At 39.4% G+C, this 16,580-nt stretch overlaps 2 protein-coding genes across 8 annotated transcripts in view; one reads left to right on the top strand and one right to left on the bottom strand.

Moving 5' to 3' along the window:
* AIG1 (androgen induced 1) overlaps positions 1 to 16,580 on the top strand; it is a 285,599-nt gene that overhangs the window by 81,077 nt on the left and 187,942 nt on the right. The window lies entirely within an intron of this gene.
* Positions 2,649 to 3,866, bottom strand: LOC116634458 (60S ribosomal protein L21-like). Its single transcript, XM_032407768.1, has one exon. It carries the CDS (start codon positions 3,133 to 3,135, stop codon positions 2,653 to 2,655), a length of 483 nt encoding a protein of 160 aa, XP_032263659.1. The 5' UTR covers positions 3,136 to 3,866; the 3' UTR covers positions 2,649 to 2,652.

Raw genomic sequence — 16,580 nt, 5'->3', positions numbered from 1 at the left:
AGGGCATTTGCCTGGGGCGCCCAGCTCTTTCCCTTCTTCTCAGTCGGATTCCTTCTGATGCTCTAGCCATGGTTTTGCCTTCCCATGTTTCAAATCAAATATTTTGGATGGTTTGCCTGTCACCTCACAAGACTTAAAGATATATTTTCTGCAGAGAAATTTTGAATTGTCTTCCCTGTCCACTTCTGGAATTGAGCACTTTTGTTATTAACTAAGAAGCCTGCATTTTTTTGGTTACAGCAATTTTTAGAATACATCACTGGGGGCTCCCCGTGAAAGGGGTAACCCATCAGAGAAATTATAGGGGCACGAAGAGCTAGATCTCACACATCATAGGTCCAAAATAAGTTTCCTTTCTACCCCCAATTTTGGTATATTTTGAGAAAAGTGGTGTGTACTGACAAACAAACATTACTGTACTGAGGGGCTTTGATTAATTCTTTCCTAAGCCAACACATCAAAAGTGGCACGGCTCAAACAACTGGCATTTTCTTTGAGTCCAATTAGAGCCACGCTGTTGAAGGATTAACATGGCACCTCTGGTCTAGTTCCAAACAAATAAGCTGGGTCTTGTCAGATTCATTTTACCATCTTTGGAGCTTGATGTGGCTACTCTGTGCCTCTCCAACTTTTGACTTTTCTTGAACGTGAAAAGCCTTTGCATAACCCTGTGTCCACAATCTTCTACCCTCGATGCCCTTCCCATTCTTTACCGGGGAACCCCTGCTCACCCTGCTAGCTTCTATAACATCTCTCAGAAGTCATGGAACACTACATCAAAAACTAATGATGTAATGTATGGTGATTAACATAACATAATAAAAAATTAAGTAATTAATTAATTTTAAAAAAAAGAAGTCTCTCTTCACCCCCTCAGGCCAGGTTAGCTCTCCTGTCAGGCTCGCAAAGCACCTTCAAATCTCCGTCAGACATGTGTGTATCCCTCACACAAGTGTTACTTCCTAGTGCAAACAGCAGACTTCCAGCCCCGAGCACTCCGCCCACCCACCTGGCATGTAGTGGGATCAATGCCTATTTGTTAGATTGATGCATGAATTCAGTATACAGTCGTCCCCCCACTCCCCGCCTTATCTGAGAGGGATCTGTTCCAAAATCCCCAGTGGATGCCTGAAACCGAGGACAGTACCATACTATGTTTTTTCCTGTACATACATACCTATGATAAAGTTTAGCTTATAAATTAGGCCCAGTAAGAAATTAACAACAAGAGGAGGGCCTTCACTGGGAACCAGTGGTCGCATCATGCGCTCTAGGAGTACAGGCCTTAACTGTTTGGCCTGTCGTCCACATCCCTCAAATGCACAATATTACCTTTAGGCCAGAGAATAAATCACAACCTTAGCAGATGTAGGTGCTACTTAACGTTTCAAAAGAATGGTTTCTAAGTACTGATGAAGCCATTAGAACGGTAACTTGACTCTTAAGAATTTCCCCTGGATTCACTTTGATAGGCTATACTCACTCGTGGAGACAAACACTACTTAGAAATTCAAGGAGAATTTGAGTGACACAGATATTTCGGAAAGGGAAAAGATAAATGAATCAACATGTCAAATCCTCTAAGATAATAAGAGCTCAATAGAGTCTTTCTTAATGAACTTTGTCCGTTAGTAGAGATGAATGACCATTTCTTTGGTTTTCTTCATGTTCCAGTTCGTGATTCCAGAATTACCAACCAAGAAGTTGCATATGGTGGCTGAGGAATATTTTGCAATATTAATTTGCATTACTCTAAATTTGTATATATGTGACTTTAAATAGGATGTTGATTCTTTAGATTGGCCGTTAAAATATGAACACTAACTGCTGGAATCATGAATAATATAATTTTTATAAAAATGTGAAAAACTATTTATGAAATACTAATAAATCAGATAAGCATTTTCAACTTTAAATTTTATTTGAAAGTTTAATAATTATCATTTGTATTTTAATTTTAAATGATTTTCAATATTTAATTTTAAAAGTATGAAAATAATTCAACTAAAAATTTTTACATTCACTTGAATGTTCGTATTTTGATGAAAACATTCAAATTGTGTATACTTTGATTATAATTACATTTTATTTTTAATTAATGCCTTAGATTAATACTATCAGTGGAGCTTAAATTTTTGAAAATTTCCATTATAACAACATATTCAGTGAATTTGCTGAAATGAAGGCAAGAAAATAAAATTTTGGAATATTTATTTTGGAATATTTATATTGATATTATATTAAATAATATAATTTTATAATTTACAAATTTGTAATTTATAAATATATAAGCCTTTATTTTATTACTCATACAATCATATATTTTTTTATTTTGTTTTATAAAATATGTATCTAACAATGTAGGAGGATAGAACATATTTTATTTAATATTTTACTAGCTTAATTTGTAACTTTTAAGTATTTCTGCCCATGGATGGTTTATGGCCCTTTAGGCCTTTTGCTATTGCCTATCTAAATCTGTATAGCTACAAGAATTCCAAGAGAGAATGTACCCTGTTTTGTTTTGTTTTTGTTTTTTTTTTGACACAAAGTTTGCTTTAAATATTTTTTGGGGGGAAAGGACACCACACTTCTACTCAATTAAAAGAAACATTTTTACAGTCTTGAGGTCTTTTATTTTCTTTACATTTATCATGCCATGAATTCATAGGGAATGGGTTCCAGCAGTGCGGGCTCCTTTCCATTGGTTCTCACAAAGTGTGTTTCTCTGGGTGGGGCAGGCTGGCGCTTCAGTTGAACCCAAGTACCTTTCTCTTTGGCTTCCTTCTTTTTCTGATCATTTTCCTTCACACGCTTTAGGAAGCTATCTCGGCTCTTTGAGTGTTTAATATGCTCAATGAGTACATTAATTCTCTTGGCAAGAATCTTGCCCTTAACTTGTTTGTTTACAACAATGCCAACAGCATGCTGAGTAACATTGTAGACTCTTCCAGTTTTGCCATGGTAACATTTGTGGGGCATTTCTTTTTGAACAATGCCCATTCCCTTGATGTCCACAATATCACCCTTCTTATAGGTTTGCATGTATGTGGCCAAAAGAACAACTCCATGTTTTCTAAAAGGTCTAGAGAACATATAGCGGGTACCTTTCCTCTTTCCCTTTGTGTTGGTCATTTTGGCAAATTACTGGAAGATGGCGGTTCCGGCCGAAAGGCGAGTGTACCCTGTTCTTATATGTAGAATCACACTTACTGTTTGAAGAGTCTCAACATAATCTCCCAGGCTCCAGAGGCCTGATGCGGTTTATAAGTCTGTCATGGCACCATTTCAGAAGACATCACCAAGTTAGTCTTGAATTTACAGCACTCATCTGCCCAGCACAAAATTAGACAGAAAACAGGCATGAAAGGAAACTCACAGGATTTTAAATTCACAGGACTTTCCTTTTGATTTACTCTACCCATAAGTTGGACGTGATTGTAACTAAAGGAAACTATCCTATTTCTTCCTTTCTATTGTTTACCTCTATTCTCTCAGCAAGCAATCTTAGAATTTTTTTGGAGAAGAGAAGAGGAAATGGGTAAATAAATGAGTTGTAACAGTAATACAACCTTGCTGTGTAACTGCTAACTTCTTTCCAGGCTCTATTAAAATAGCACTTGCACACACACACTATTTTAGTTTATTATAATTAAAAATATAAACCTATAAAATATAACATATTTTACTGGAGTCACTTTAAGATCCAAAAATCAAAAACTGTTCTATCCTTTCAGCCCTATTTATTTTTTGTATTTCCAGGAATCTGAACAGCACCTGACGCCCATTAGGCATTCACTAGGTGTTGGTCATTAAAAGGGTATTTACATGTTTGTTTTTGAAACTTGGAAGAATGTTGGGGTGCCTGGGTGGCTCAGTCGGTTAAGTGTCCCACTCTTGATTTCGGCTCAGGGTCCTGAGATTGAGCCCCGTGTGCTTAAGATTCTCTTTCTCCCTCTCCCTCTGCCCCTCCCACGCACATACCCCCACTTGTGCACGTTCATTTTCTCTCTAAAAAAAAAAAAACTTGAAAGAATGCCATGTTTATATTTATATCTTCTACCACCTTTCTATCCTCAGTCCACTGATAATAAGACAAGAGAAAACTAGAGATATCAGCAAAATGAATCACTTTGCAAAACATAATGCTAATGGTCATGGATAGTTGTGGTTGGAGTCTGCATGGCTGCAACCTGTGGGAGCTGAGCTTTGATTCAATTCAATCTAGCAAACATTTATTTTCAGTAAGACCTATGAAATGCAAAGCACCCTGCTAGGCACTGTGGGGTTATAGGATGAGAAAAATACTTGCACTTTTAAAGGATAGAAATGGCCTGTTTGAGGTGGAGGAAGGTGAGTAGGAAAACAATTCTACAAGCCAACGGAGTGGTCTCCCGTAGGCTGTGTTCACTCTGACAACGAGAAGCACTATTGTTATTCTGGCCTGTTTGTTGGCTGCAAAAATAGATCCCTGAACCTTTCTCTTCTGCTGATTATAAGTTTAAAGCACTGTCAATGGAGTAAGTATACATTAAAAGCAATAAATAAATAAATATTTAAACTCTAGAAAGATTGCTGATTCTCAGCGATGCTATAACAGGAAAAACCAACAATGAGACAGTGTCTCTGCTTAGCGAAGACCTAATTAATGTTTATAAAATGCCTTGAGAATGCCAAGCACTGCAGAAGTTTGGATATTATTATTAATATCACAGATCTTTAAGCATACATGACCTAGATATTCTTATAATCACAGCAGTTGTTCATTCCCCATATAATTTATAAGGAGATAAAAAAATAAAGCCCACCTCTCTTCATGCTTGATTTGTCAGTTGTTCTTGTTATATGTAACTGATCCTCAAGAGAACTTTAATTTAGGCAACTATTTATTCTGTTCAATATTATTTTGACATTTGGTAATTACTAAAGTTTTTGTGCATCTGTCTTTCCCAGAAGAGAAGGCATTAAATACTGCTTGGATGATCATTGGTTTTGTAGGAACACAAAGTTGACGTTATTCTTTTGTTAAATAACACAACTTATGGAAAGTCTCCAGTTCTGGGCCACACAGACGATGCATTTCGTGATCTGTGGAGTCTGTGCCACCCTGATACTGGATACTTGACAAAATAAGCTGTTGGTCACGAGAAGGCTATCTTCTTTTTCGTATGAAAAAAACTGACCTTTATTATTTTCCCAATATATTCTAAAGTAACTGGAAGATATCTGGAAATTTTCAAAAATAAAAGTAAGACTGGAACAGAGGTCAGAAATTTCTTGGGAACCACTTTCTAAGACTCCCAATGGACCTCCCAAAGAAAACAAATAAGACCCCAAAGACCCAGAAATGAGAAGGAGAGTTCCATCCACAGTGAGGCAGATACTTTCAGAGTTACTGCATACGGTTCTCATTTCATTTTACAGATCATAGCATTCTCCGTGTGAATTTCCATTTGCTCAGTCTCACCTTCTCAGTAGGGCCCACTCTGAGCAGCCTATTAGGTATTGCCAGCTACCGCCATGTCCCCGGAGTCCCCTTACCCTGCTCTTTGTCCCCCTGGTGGTACTTAACCATCCTTGACATATCTGGTTTTACTTACATGCTGTATTTATGGCTTATTGTCCATCTCCTTCTGCTAGAATATAATTTTCATAAGGGCAGAGGTCTTTGTTTCAGTTACTCATCTATCCCAAGCACTTCAAACAGTGCCTCTACACAATGGAAATCAATGAGTATTTGTTGCATCGATGAGTGAATTTTACCAATATTCTACGTCCATGTTTTCTCTTGTCCTTTTTTTTTCAACTCTGTCTTTTCCTTTTCGTAATAGTTGACAGAGAATGCAACCCCAAACCATTCACTTCTTTCCTAACTTGTATTTTACTTCACTCTTCAATCTCAGCTGCACTGCAATAAAATCTTACATACACGGCCTGCTATCCGCTCTGAGGGTCTTATTGGTTGGTACATACCAAATTGCTGCCACTGCCTGAGAAGGCCTGAAATGATGTCCAAAGAACACAGTGTGGTCCCTGGAACATCTGAGAGTTACAGGCCAAGTAAATAGAAATGCCTAGGTCAAATTTATTGGAAAGCATTTCCATATATTGATTATTTTATCTGATTATTAGTTCTTTTTTCTCTAGGGTAATAGACCATGGCTTTTTAAAGCAATTTTCTGACATCACAAATTCCACTGTAGAACTAATTTTCCATGTAAGGATAGAATTCAAGGCTAATACTATTTGGCTTACACTCTGCCCTTTTTCTTGCTACACTGAATAGATGAGCAGGCCCAGCAGTAGTTTGAGTTCATCAAAAGGTCTATAAATTATATTCAGATATTTTGGGGTCAGCAAAACCCAAAGTGTGGTTTATTCAAGTTCTTTTACCCCTAATCCTTAAATCCATAGATATTTCAAAGTAAACTTCATTCATATGTTTCCCATTCATGTGCCCTCAGTTCTTCGTAGCTGGGGGAGAGGTGGGGCCAGGCCCAAAGGTGTTGTCTCAGGAACTGGCTTCCTCCTTCATTACCACAAACAGATCATTCATTAGCCACAGACCCAGCTCCTTGGCAGAAGTCCATCACTATATCCTTTCCAGTTCCCTTTTAATTGAAGCTCCAACCTCAGCAAGCATCAGTGATAGCTGCCAAAGAAAGTGAAGTGGAAAAACAAAGCTGCATTTTCTATCATAGAGGCACAGAATCCTAACATCTTAAAACTTGGGAAGTGTTTCTAAAGACCATCTGGTCCATACACCATGTGATATCTCAGTTCCCTGAACAATATCTTGGCAAATTCCCTTTCAGTCTATACTTGAGCATCTCTAATGATGGAGCTTCAACAGTGGACCAGGACCATGGGGTTTTCAGCTGAAGGAAGATTCTCATAAGGAACTGAACCTTCTGTTTTTTCCTCCAGTTCAAATCCGCCCAGTCCATTCATCCATTCTGCAGGATTCCCAAATAACCACCTGTCTCTCTTCTCTTCATGTTCTCTTCCAGGGGGATCTCACTCTTCCCCATGACTTCAGTCTCTGTTATATGTGGGTCATTCCAAGTCTGTACTTCCTGGTCCAACTTCTAAAGGGCATCACACTCAGCATTTGACACAAGGACCTTGAGATGAACATACTGAAACAAATTCATCACATTAACCCCTCCCCTCGTCTTGTTACTCCTCTCATGTTGCCACTTCAGTAATGGCAGAAGCATCTAAAATCTCCTCTTTCTACCACATTCCTCACAGTTAGTTGACAAGTCCTACTAGATGTACCTCCAAAGTAGCTCCCAAACCTGCCCCAGCCTCCTCCACCATCCCGGCTTTAGTTCAAGGCTTCATCATCAGCCAACTGAACTGAGGCAACAGGCTCTCTCTTATCTCCCCACCTCCCCACTCCCTCCTCACCAGAACTTTCTCCACACTGCTGCCTCAGTTACCTTTCTAGAAGATCTGAAGTTCTGATGGCTCCTTGCTCCATCCCTTTCTCAGACGCCACCTGTGAGTGAAGCGGTCCTGAGTCTCCGAGGTATCTGAGTGGGTCGCTTCTCCCTGCACTCAGAACACTTTGTCCCGACACCTAGGATTTCACTTATCACATTGTTTGATTAGTATTATTTGGTTATTCCCCCAATGGGCTATAAGGCCATAAAGGGCAGAAAATGTTGTTGTTCTTGTTGTTTTCTTTCATCTTTTCCTCCAGAACCTAGCGTAGTCTCTGGCATTCCTGCACACTCTGTAAATGTTTATTGAGAAAATGTCATACAGGCCTTTTAGCATCATGCTCAGTCTCCCCTGATGAGGCTTCAGCTTGTGTAGATTGGTTTTTACAGTTCCGTATGATTGGGCAAGAGTAACAACAGAGCGGTCTAGCCAGCGTCTTGTCTTAATAGCGTTGTCTGAGCTCCATTAACTCTTTTTGGCAGTTCATTATACCATATACTGAAACTTGCACATCATGTTTACCTGACCAGTGTGTGGTTTAGCTAAGATTCGAAGTTGTTATTATTTTGTTCTTTTGCATACAAGATGTAGGATCCTTAGGTGTATTCTTAGTGAATTCCATCTTGTTAAACTCAATTTGAATACAGCATGGGCTCTGGGGAAGCCACAGTACACAGAAAGATTTTAAGGGTCATTAAATGGATCTATTGGAATTTAATAAAATGATTGATCTATAAAACTAATTTGAATTGAGGTGCCTGAGTTGAAGCTTCTTTGGAGGCTCCCGCTGTGAGTAAAGTCAGTAACAAAATAAGTGATTTTTCAGAGCAGTAAATTTTGACCACCTTGTAACCATGTGGGGAGAGGATAGTTGGTTCCTAAGGTCAAGACAGGTATTTAGATAAAAATGACCTATGTGGTAGCAGAAGGGAAGAGCGGGGCAGCGGTATTGGCCACTGAAGATTATCACCATATCCAGGGATGGAGAAATAGGAAATTAATGCAATACATATATTGGAGAGAGAGTTCTCAGACAAGGGATCTGGTGAGGAAAAGGGTTATAAGATGATACTGGCAACAGGTGGATGGTAGCTTGGGGACAGAACTCACCTGTGAAGAGTAGGTGTTGCTGTTTCCCAGTTTGACTGGATTCTAGATATCTAGAGATGCTGAGGGGTCATCATGTTGGTCACATTTAGATAAAGTGGGAAAAGAAACTTTTCTGGGAGTCCAGAATCGTTGTCCCAAATCCTTACATCCACACCAGATCATGAAGACAGCAAGAATCCTCATCTCATCTGCATGCTCCTTTATCTGAGTCATGTTAAAAAGTGAAGAAAGAACAGCAAGGAAAGACTGTGGCAACCCACCAGGAAATTTTCAACTCAAAATTTTTTCTTTTTTTTCTTTTTCTATTTGAATCTGAAGCTAAACTATCAAATTTGGCCCCAAACTGCCTGGTCCTTTAGGAATACTGGTTAACTTCTGTGATCCCATTTAAGGTTAAGTTGGGGTTTCTCTGGGACCGAGTGTCCACTCAGCCCTGAGTTTCCTGTCAAAACCTTCTCTCTCCTCCCAGTCCACTCATGCATCAACTCTGCCTTACATCACAGAACTGACCATCCTCTTTACGAGCCTCTACCCCACATGTGCCTCTATGACAGCATCCGTTGTCCTGTACTTGTAGTATGTTGTTGCATTTGTCTGGAACTGTTGAATTTGTTCTTTAACAGCAGGCTCATGCTCTTAGCTTCCTTGCACAGTCCCATCTTCTGGATCAGTGCCTGGCACATAGTAGGTCTCAGAAAATGTTTTTGAAAGGATGAATGAATAATGGTGGAGTGAATGCCTTTCTATCCTATTTCCTTACTCTCCCAGTCTGGTAAGACCTTCTGAAAAGGAAATAAGATCATTTTCTCTAAGTGAACTTAAGCTGGCACATATGATCATCATTAACTTCTCTCTGTTTCCTACCCGAGCCCTTCAGTGACCCATTTTAGAACTTCACAGCATCCTTGTCAAGCTCACTGGCTTATAATTTTCAAAATCAATCTTCCCCTTTTCCAGAGCAGAACTGTATCTGCTGGCCTTCAAGTGTGCAGCATGAGAACTTGTCCAGGCTTGCACAGCTAGCCAGCCCCTACCTGGGGGTGGGATGCTGAGCTGACCGACCCCATCACATTATCACACCCAGGGCCTCTCTTCTTGGAGCTTTGTTAACATCTAGTGAATAGATGCCTTTCACCATGAATCATCATTATATTTCACAAACATATCTCATCAAGACACTAATAAACATTCCTGGCATTTCTGATGATTTTCTTTTCATCTAAGCAAGGGTGACTTTTTCCTATTGTTTTACCATATCTATATTCAGAGAATGAGCTTGCCCTTAATGATTTAATTGAGATAACGTTTTAACCTAGTTGTAAGGATTAGCCCTGGTGGGTGAAAATGTTTCCCCTTAAGGCAACCCCTTTCATCCGTATCAAATATGTTCTTTCATGTGACCTGGTAATATATCAAATTATCTTATATGACCAAGTGCTACTCTTCACAAGGCTACTGTCTATATGCATTAGGATAAAAAGACTGATGTTAGTAAACATCCCTTTCTATGCTCTGCCCTGCTGCCACACACACAATAGAGTGTCTTTTTTGTTCCATTCTCTTTCTCACACCGGGTTAACCCCAAAAGGCACTCTGTGTCTACAGGCAGCTCTTCTAAGCGATAAAGACATGTGAGCCACCTCGAAGGAGCCACTGAACCAGATGACCTCTCAAGTTTTCTCTGGTTTTATCATTCTGTGGAAGGGGTTTAGTGTAAGTGATTTAAGAGGTTAGTCAGAAGAGAATTCTCTGTTCAATGGTCTTTTTAAATTTCTCTCCTGAATTCCACGAGTGGGGAACTTAAAGCTTCTTGCAGGAGCTCCTGAGATTGGCTGTGGAAGTACATACCCCGGTACCTGCCACATAATAGGCTCCATGAATAGAAGTCCCCTCAAAGAGGACAGGGTAGGAATCTTATGGCAAAGATAAGATGAAATTCCCGTATAGCTAATGATGTTCCCCTATTAGCATATAGTAGGTAAGAAGCTAGCGTCAAACTCTGTCTACAGCTTCAAGGAGAAATGCTCAGGTGGAAATCTTGTATTTTTAGCAACAGCACATTTGTATATACTCCTAACATAAAAAGTTAATGAAATTCCTTTAAAGTTTATATAACAGGTACGATATTTATCCTTGGACATAGAATTCAAATCTCCCTTAATTTATTTTTAAGCATTTCTCCTCACTTGCACCTATTGCAAAGCACTTTGCTTAAACTCAGAATTTGACTGCTAATATTCACACATATGGCAAATATGAACTAATCAGACCACAGCTATTTTGCCGCATTCCATGGTGTCTCATTTATTTGTTTAATTTGCAGCTATAGCAACTAGATTCCACCACTTTCGGCTTTTACTCAGACCTACGGTCTGATCAGCTTGGTTGAAGTTTGGCACTCGGCAGCATGCTCAATTGAAGACATATGCGCAAACTCACTTACCACATTTTTTAACCTGATTTTCACACTGGGTAGATATTAATATTTGCGTAAAAATATGAACAGCAACCTTCTGCAAGGATAGGAGGCCATTAAAAGATGTTGTGACCTTCTCTTCTGTAACATTTCAAATCTGAAAGTTTTCTTGGCATGCTTTTCAAAAGCCCATCTGACTTTGAAGCAGCCTGCCTCACCACAGAAGGCTCCCTCCAGCAATGACTAATGGGTTGACCTGGTGCCATGCGAGTGATGTTCCACGCATGCTGGTCTGCATAAGACAAGCATTTGGAAATGACCTTGAAAGGGAGTTTTGCCAAGTTCGTGAAATATGGGCCTTCAAGGAGTTGCCATTTCACAAGCGATTTCCAGAAGGGTATCCACAGCATTGTCAAAACTTGGCTCCTTAATTTGGTGTTGCTTTACCAAGAGTGTTTAACACACACAAAGAATGATGCTCCCTCTTGGTTTTATGAGTTGCACTTTGTAACAAGTTGGAAAAATCAGGTAATGGTGAAAATTGGCATCCCAATGTTGTTTCTCTTAGGTGTTTTTGTTTCAAACATTCGCTGGAGGGAAGGAGGATGCTCAAAGAGTCCAAGTGTAAATAAGGACATGGGAGTTTAAAATGAAGGGTAAGCTGAGGGGCGCCTGGGTGGCTCAGTCAGTTAAGCGTCCGGGCTCTTGATTTCGGCTCAGGTCATGATCTCAGGGTCGTGAGATCGAGCCCCGCGTCGGGCTCCGTGCTCACTGGGGAGTCGCTTGAGATTCTCTCCCTCTCCCTCTCTGCCCCTCCCCACCCCCTCTAAAATAAATAAGTAAATCTTAAAAAAAAAAAAAAAAGAAGGGTAAGCTGCAAATGGAAGTGAAGATAGTGTTAGTGGGTAAAGAAAACGTGTCAAGAAGAGGTACCCCTTTGTATGCCATTTACTGCCCAGTTGATGTGATTCCTCATCAGCAGATTTAGGCTCTAGGAAGAGAACATTCCTTCATCTTGGTGGGCACACCCATGTAGTAGTCTATTGTCGTTGTTTAAAAATGCTCATCGACGCTGACATCAGATTTGCTATACGGCTTTCCATTTTAGTGACTGATATATTTCTTTTGGTGCACAGTGTCTTTTTTTGATTGCACTCCTCATGCTGGTGAAGTTGGCTGACATTTCAGAATCTGGATAACGAAGCTGTGCTTTAACCTTATTTGGAAGTCAGAGATCAGGCTCCTAGATTCCTATGATTTGGAAAGGTCGCCCTCAGGTTCCCTTCCTGTGACTTCCCCTCTGCAGTCATGGGTAGCAGAGACAGTCCAAGCTCAGGGTGGGCTCTTGGAAGAACAGTGAGGAACAAGTCATATTTTCTTAATTCATTTTTAATTTATTATCTTTATTCCTCATTTGCTCTCAGTTTGCTCTCAGATTTTTTATACAGAATTAGATTAGATATTTCTTTAAAAAACAAAAACAAAAACAAAAAGATTCAGCCTCTCTAGAACCCTCTGATGAGACTGTTAAAGACCTCTGGCCATTCTTATTTTTCAAATGCTGATATTCCTCACTAAGTAATCCTGGGAAACAAACATCTATAAGATCAGGGCAACAGACTGTCAACGGCAACTTCCCAGAACATTCCTTTTTTACTTCATCTGGGATTTTTTTCAATAAGTAATTTGATATTTCTGTAAGTTTAAACTGGAATCACTAAAGTGAAGGCATTTTTCCCTTATAAGCTCAAGCCTTCCAGACTCATCATTTTGTAGTGTTACATAAGTAAGCCATGCAGTTAAGTTAAAAGTCTAAATTACAGAATAAAGTTGTTGTAAAACTGTTCACATTTTATGCAGCAACTTACATTAAAACCTGTAACATATTTGCAAAACAGGTTTTGTATGCAACAATTTATATTGAAATCCAGCTTGGTGATTTTTCATTAGGTTTTGCTGAGGGTTATATGCTAAATTATTCACTTGTGAATTTTTTTTCCCCAATTGCTTGTGTGTAGTAAATTTGCTTGAAAAGTTCTGACATAGGAAACTCAGAAAGATGCCATTATCTTGCCCTATTTTCTTTATCTATCTGTATTTAGGTGATTTGCTTTAAATTGCAATACCAGACCTTTTTTTTCACTTTTAAATGTTTTTATTAGAGAACACATTTTCCCAAATAATCCTCATCCCTAGTTTAGAGCCCCATCCTACTAATATGACTGATTTTTAATGTATTTCCTAAAACACATCCACTGCTTAAATAAAGAAGGAATGAAAAAAAAAGAGAGAGACTGAAGAAGGGTGAGAAAAAGAGGCAAATGCAGGAGAGAGCATCAACCGTAAGGAACACCAGCATTTCTGGTACTTAATATCGTAGACCACAGCTCACAGGAACCAAGAGACAGAATGAAAAAAGAAGGCCCAGGCCAATGAGCTTCTGATACCCTGAGAATCCTTGTGTCCTTGCATCCCACTGACTTCGGCACTTAGCACTGCCTTTCTCTTCCTGATGATATTTTTCTTTTATATTTTCAGTAAACATTTTAGATACAAAGAGGTAGGGAGCTTATCATTATTCAATACCGTCAGGCAATATCTTCACCTTTAAACTATATTCACAGTCTCACCATCCTATTTTTTAGAATCATATGAGATTATTTATGTTTATGTGAATAGAATGTAAAGTATTTTCTTATTAAAAAAAAAAAAAAACAAAAAACCTTCATTCTGCATCCCTGCACAGCTCCTTCCAATTGAACAGGAGCCTTCTTTACAAAGAAGGTCCCCAAGTAGGGACCTTCTCAACCTTTATTCTAACATAATGGCACTTTGCCCTCTGCTTCCTTGTCTCATTGTTGTAAAATATCCATCAAACATTGTCTGTGTACCTTTATATATACTTAACTAGCACACATGGTTGAAAGAAATATGATCCTGTATTAGTCAGGGTTCTCCAGAGAAACAGAATCAGTAGGATGTGTGTGTGTGTGTGTGTGTGTGTATGTGTGCAAGCGTGCGTTCACGCTCTTGCATGGCTGTACATGCATATAAGGAATTGGCTCATGTGATTATAGAGCCTGAGACGTCCTGAGATCTGCAGTCGACAAGCTGGAGACCCAGCAGAGTCGATGGTACAGTTTCAGTCCAAGTCCAAAAGCCTGAGAAGCAGGAAAGCTGATGGCAGAGATTCTAGTCCAAGTCTGAGTCCAGAGACAGGAGAAGACCCATGTCCCAGATTGAAGACAGTCAGGTGGAGAGAGTAGATTCTCCCTTCTTCATCCTGTGATTCTATATAGGCCGTCAGTGAATTGGATAACGCCCACCCCCATTGGGGAGGCCAATCTGCTTTACTCAGCCTACTGACTCAAGTGTTAATCTCACCCAGAAACACCCTCACAGACATAATGTCTAACCAAATACCTGGGTACCCTGTGGCCCAGTCGGGTAGACACATAAAATTGACTTTGACAGATCCCCATCAAAAACTCCTCTCTTCCTTTGAAAATCAACTCCATTTGTTAGAGGTCTGAATAATGCTGTTCTGTTTCCATTAAAGTTACACTAAGGTTGGTCAAGCCTGGTTGGCCCAAGTCTCATGCTCAGAGGTTCTGATGGACTCTGTCTTGGATGGGACCCTTGCACCATCTGTATTCTTCGTAATGCTTCCCCACGTGGTTGGGGAAGCACAGCCAAGTTTGAGAATCCTTGCATTCATTGGCCTGTAGGCTTCCTTGGGGTTCAATGAAAGTGGTTAATGGAAGAACACAAAGAGAGAAGTCACCCTGGCGGTGCCTGGAGCTGAGCTAAGTGGAGGAGTGGAAAGGAGACAGACCCCAGCCAACGTACATAACCAGGCTGACTTAACCATTACAGGGCTGGTTACCAGGTGGCATCTCTGCCTCTTTTTCGACTGGGATAAAATACTGTTGCCATCCCAAGATTCTAGGGAAAAGAATCAATATTAACATTTCTTAAAAGATTAAAAGCATAATACATGTGTCAATTATCATTAATCCTTGAAAATATTTATGGAGTTAAATGGTCTGTAACTAATTAGAGGTGGCAGTTAACAGGGGATATGGGTTTCCTCTGAGTTATATGAAACAAAATATAAATCTTTTTATATAACTCTATTTCCTACAGAAAGGATTTTTGCTTATCAGTGGGATTTTTAAAGTTTTATTTTATTTTCTTGGATTTCATTCCTTTTCCACAAATTCTATAAGCAGAATTACAATGAGGTGAGTCACAGTCTTAACACTTTTTTGGAGCTTCTTCTGCCAATGCAGCTTGGAATACAGGGGATTTTTTTTTTTTTTTTTTAAACTGTGTTTGGGAAACATGGGGAGGGGAGGGTGAAAGAAGGGAGAGAGGGAGGAAAGAAGGAAGGAAAAAAGGAGGCTTTAGATTTTACTTTAGATTACATTTTTTTTTAATTAATGATATTATAAAGGTAAAACTTCCATAGTATCTCATCAGTGTGTTATAGACAGTCCTGAAATACAAATGGTTTGGGTTTTAGAAGTTCATTCATGAGCTAGTCATTTGGAACTGAGAACACATTTTACCACAAAAAATTTTGTTATATAAGTGGTAATTAATTTTCGAAGCTAGCTCATAATCTGCCCTCATTCTGTTTTGAAACTGAATGGTTGTGCATTTACAGTGATAAATAGACTCTGTTGTTGAAAATTTGTAGATTAAAAAGTACATATAAAAGCAATAAAATCCATTTTGAGTCACTTCAAACTGTTCACTTGAACGCGGGTGCTGGAGGGAGAACAGATTTAATCTGAGGCACCTACGGATGTTCAGAACATCTGATGCTGCTATTTGAGAGCACCAGTCCAAAGAGCAGCAGCCATTCTCTCTGGAGAGTCTCTGAAGGCACACGTATGCTTCAAGGTGGTCACCAAAGAGCAACACGCTTAGAACACATTAGTAAGTCCTCAATGGAAAATGTCTTCTTTCCTTCCTACCACAAATGCTGATGGAACATGTACTATATGTGATACACTCCTTACCACTTAACACTAGGAGGAAACAGGAAGAACCCCTCTCCTTGTGGAGCTTTTAGCTAGTGGGGGAGGGAATGAAATAATTGTACAAGTAGATGACCTATGATTCATCCATCTTTATGAAATACAACAGTGTGAATATTAAAGCCCATACATCTGTACAAGGAATAATGAAGATCTATATAGGATTCACCTGGGGATGGGAAGGCAAAATCTTTGTTAAATATGTGCCGTGGGCCAGCCACTTACTCCTGCTCTCTCATTTTACCTTCGGAGTGACCCTGAGGATTAGGGACTGTTACCACCATCTCACAGATGAAGAACTGAGTCTCCGAAGTTAAAAATGTGGCCAATTTCTCCATTTTGGAGAAATGTCTGTTCATGCCCTCTGCCCATTGAAGTCAAGCTTCTATGACTCCAGGTACTTGCTGCCAGTCTGAACTGCCTGTTCTACAAAATCACTCTGGAGATGTAGCCTATTAGTTTACTCAGTATTTTTTATATAAGTATCTATACAGTCACCTCCTGGAATTTAATAGGGAAACTGTTATATCTCCTGATGCTGACATGCTCCTTTTTGTGAA

Source organism: Phoca vitulina, unplaced genomic scaffold, assembly GCF_004348235.1.
Source record: "Phoca vitulina isolate PV1807 unplaced genomic scaffold, GSC_HSeal_1.0 scaffold9, whole genome shotgun sequence".
In the NCBI taxonomy this organism is placed as follows: domain Eukaryota; kingdom Metazoa; phylum Chordata; class Mammalia; order Carnivora; family Phocidae; genus Phoca; species Phoca vitulina.
The sequence above is the reverse complement of the archived record's forward strand: the minus strand, read 5'-3'. Positions and strand labels throughout refer to the sequence as shown.

What these genes read in the sequence shown, in the direction of transcription:
- LOC116634458 (XM_032407768.1), bottom strand. Translation starts at nt 3,135, where the DNA reads ATGACCAACACAAAGGGAAAGAGGAAAGGTACCCGCTATATGTTCTCT.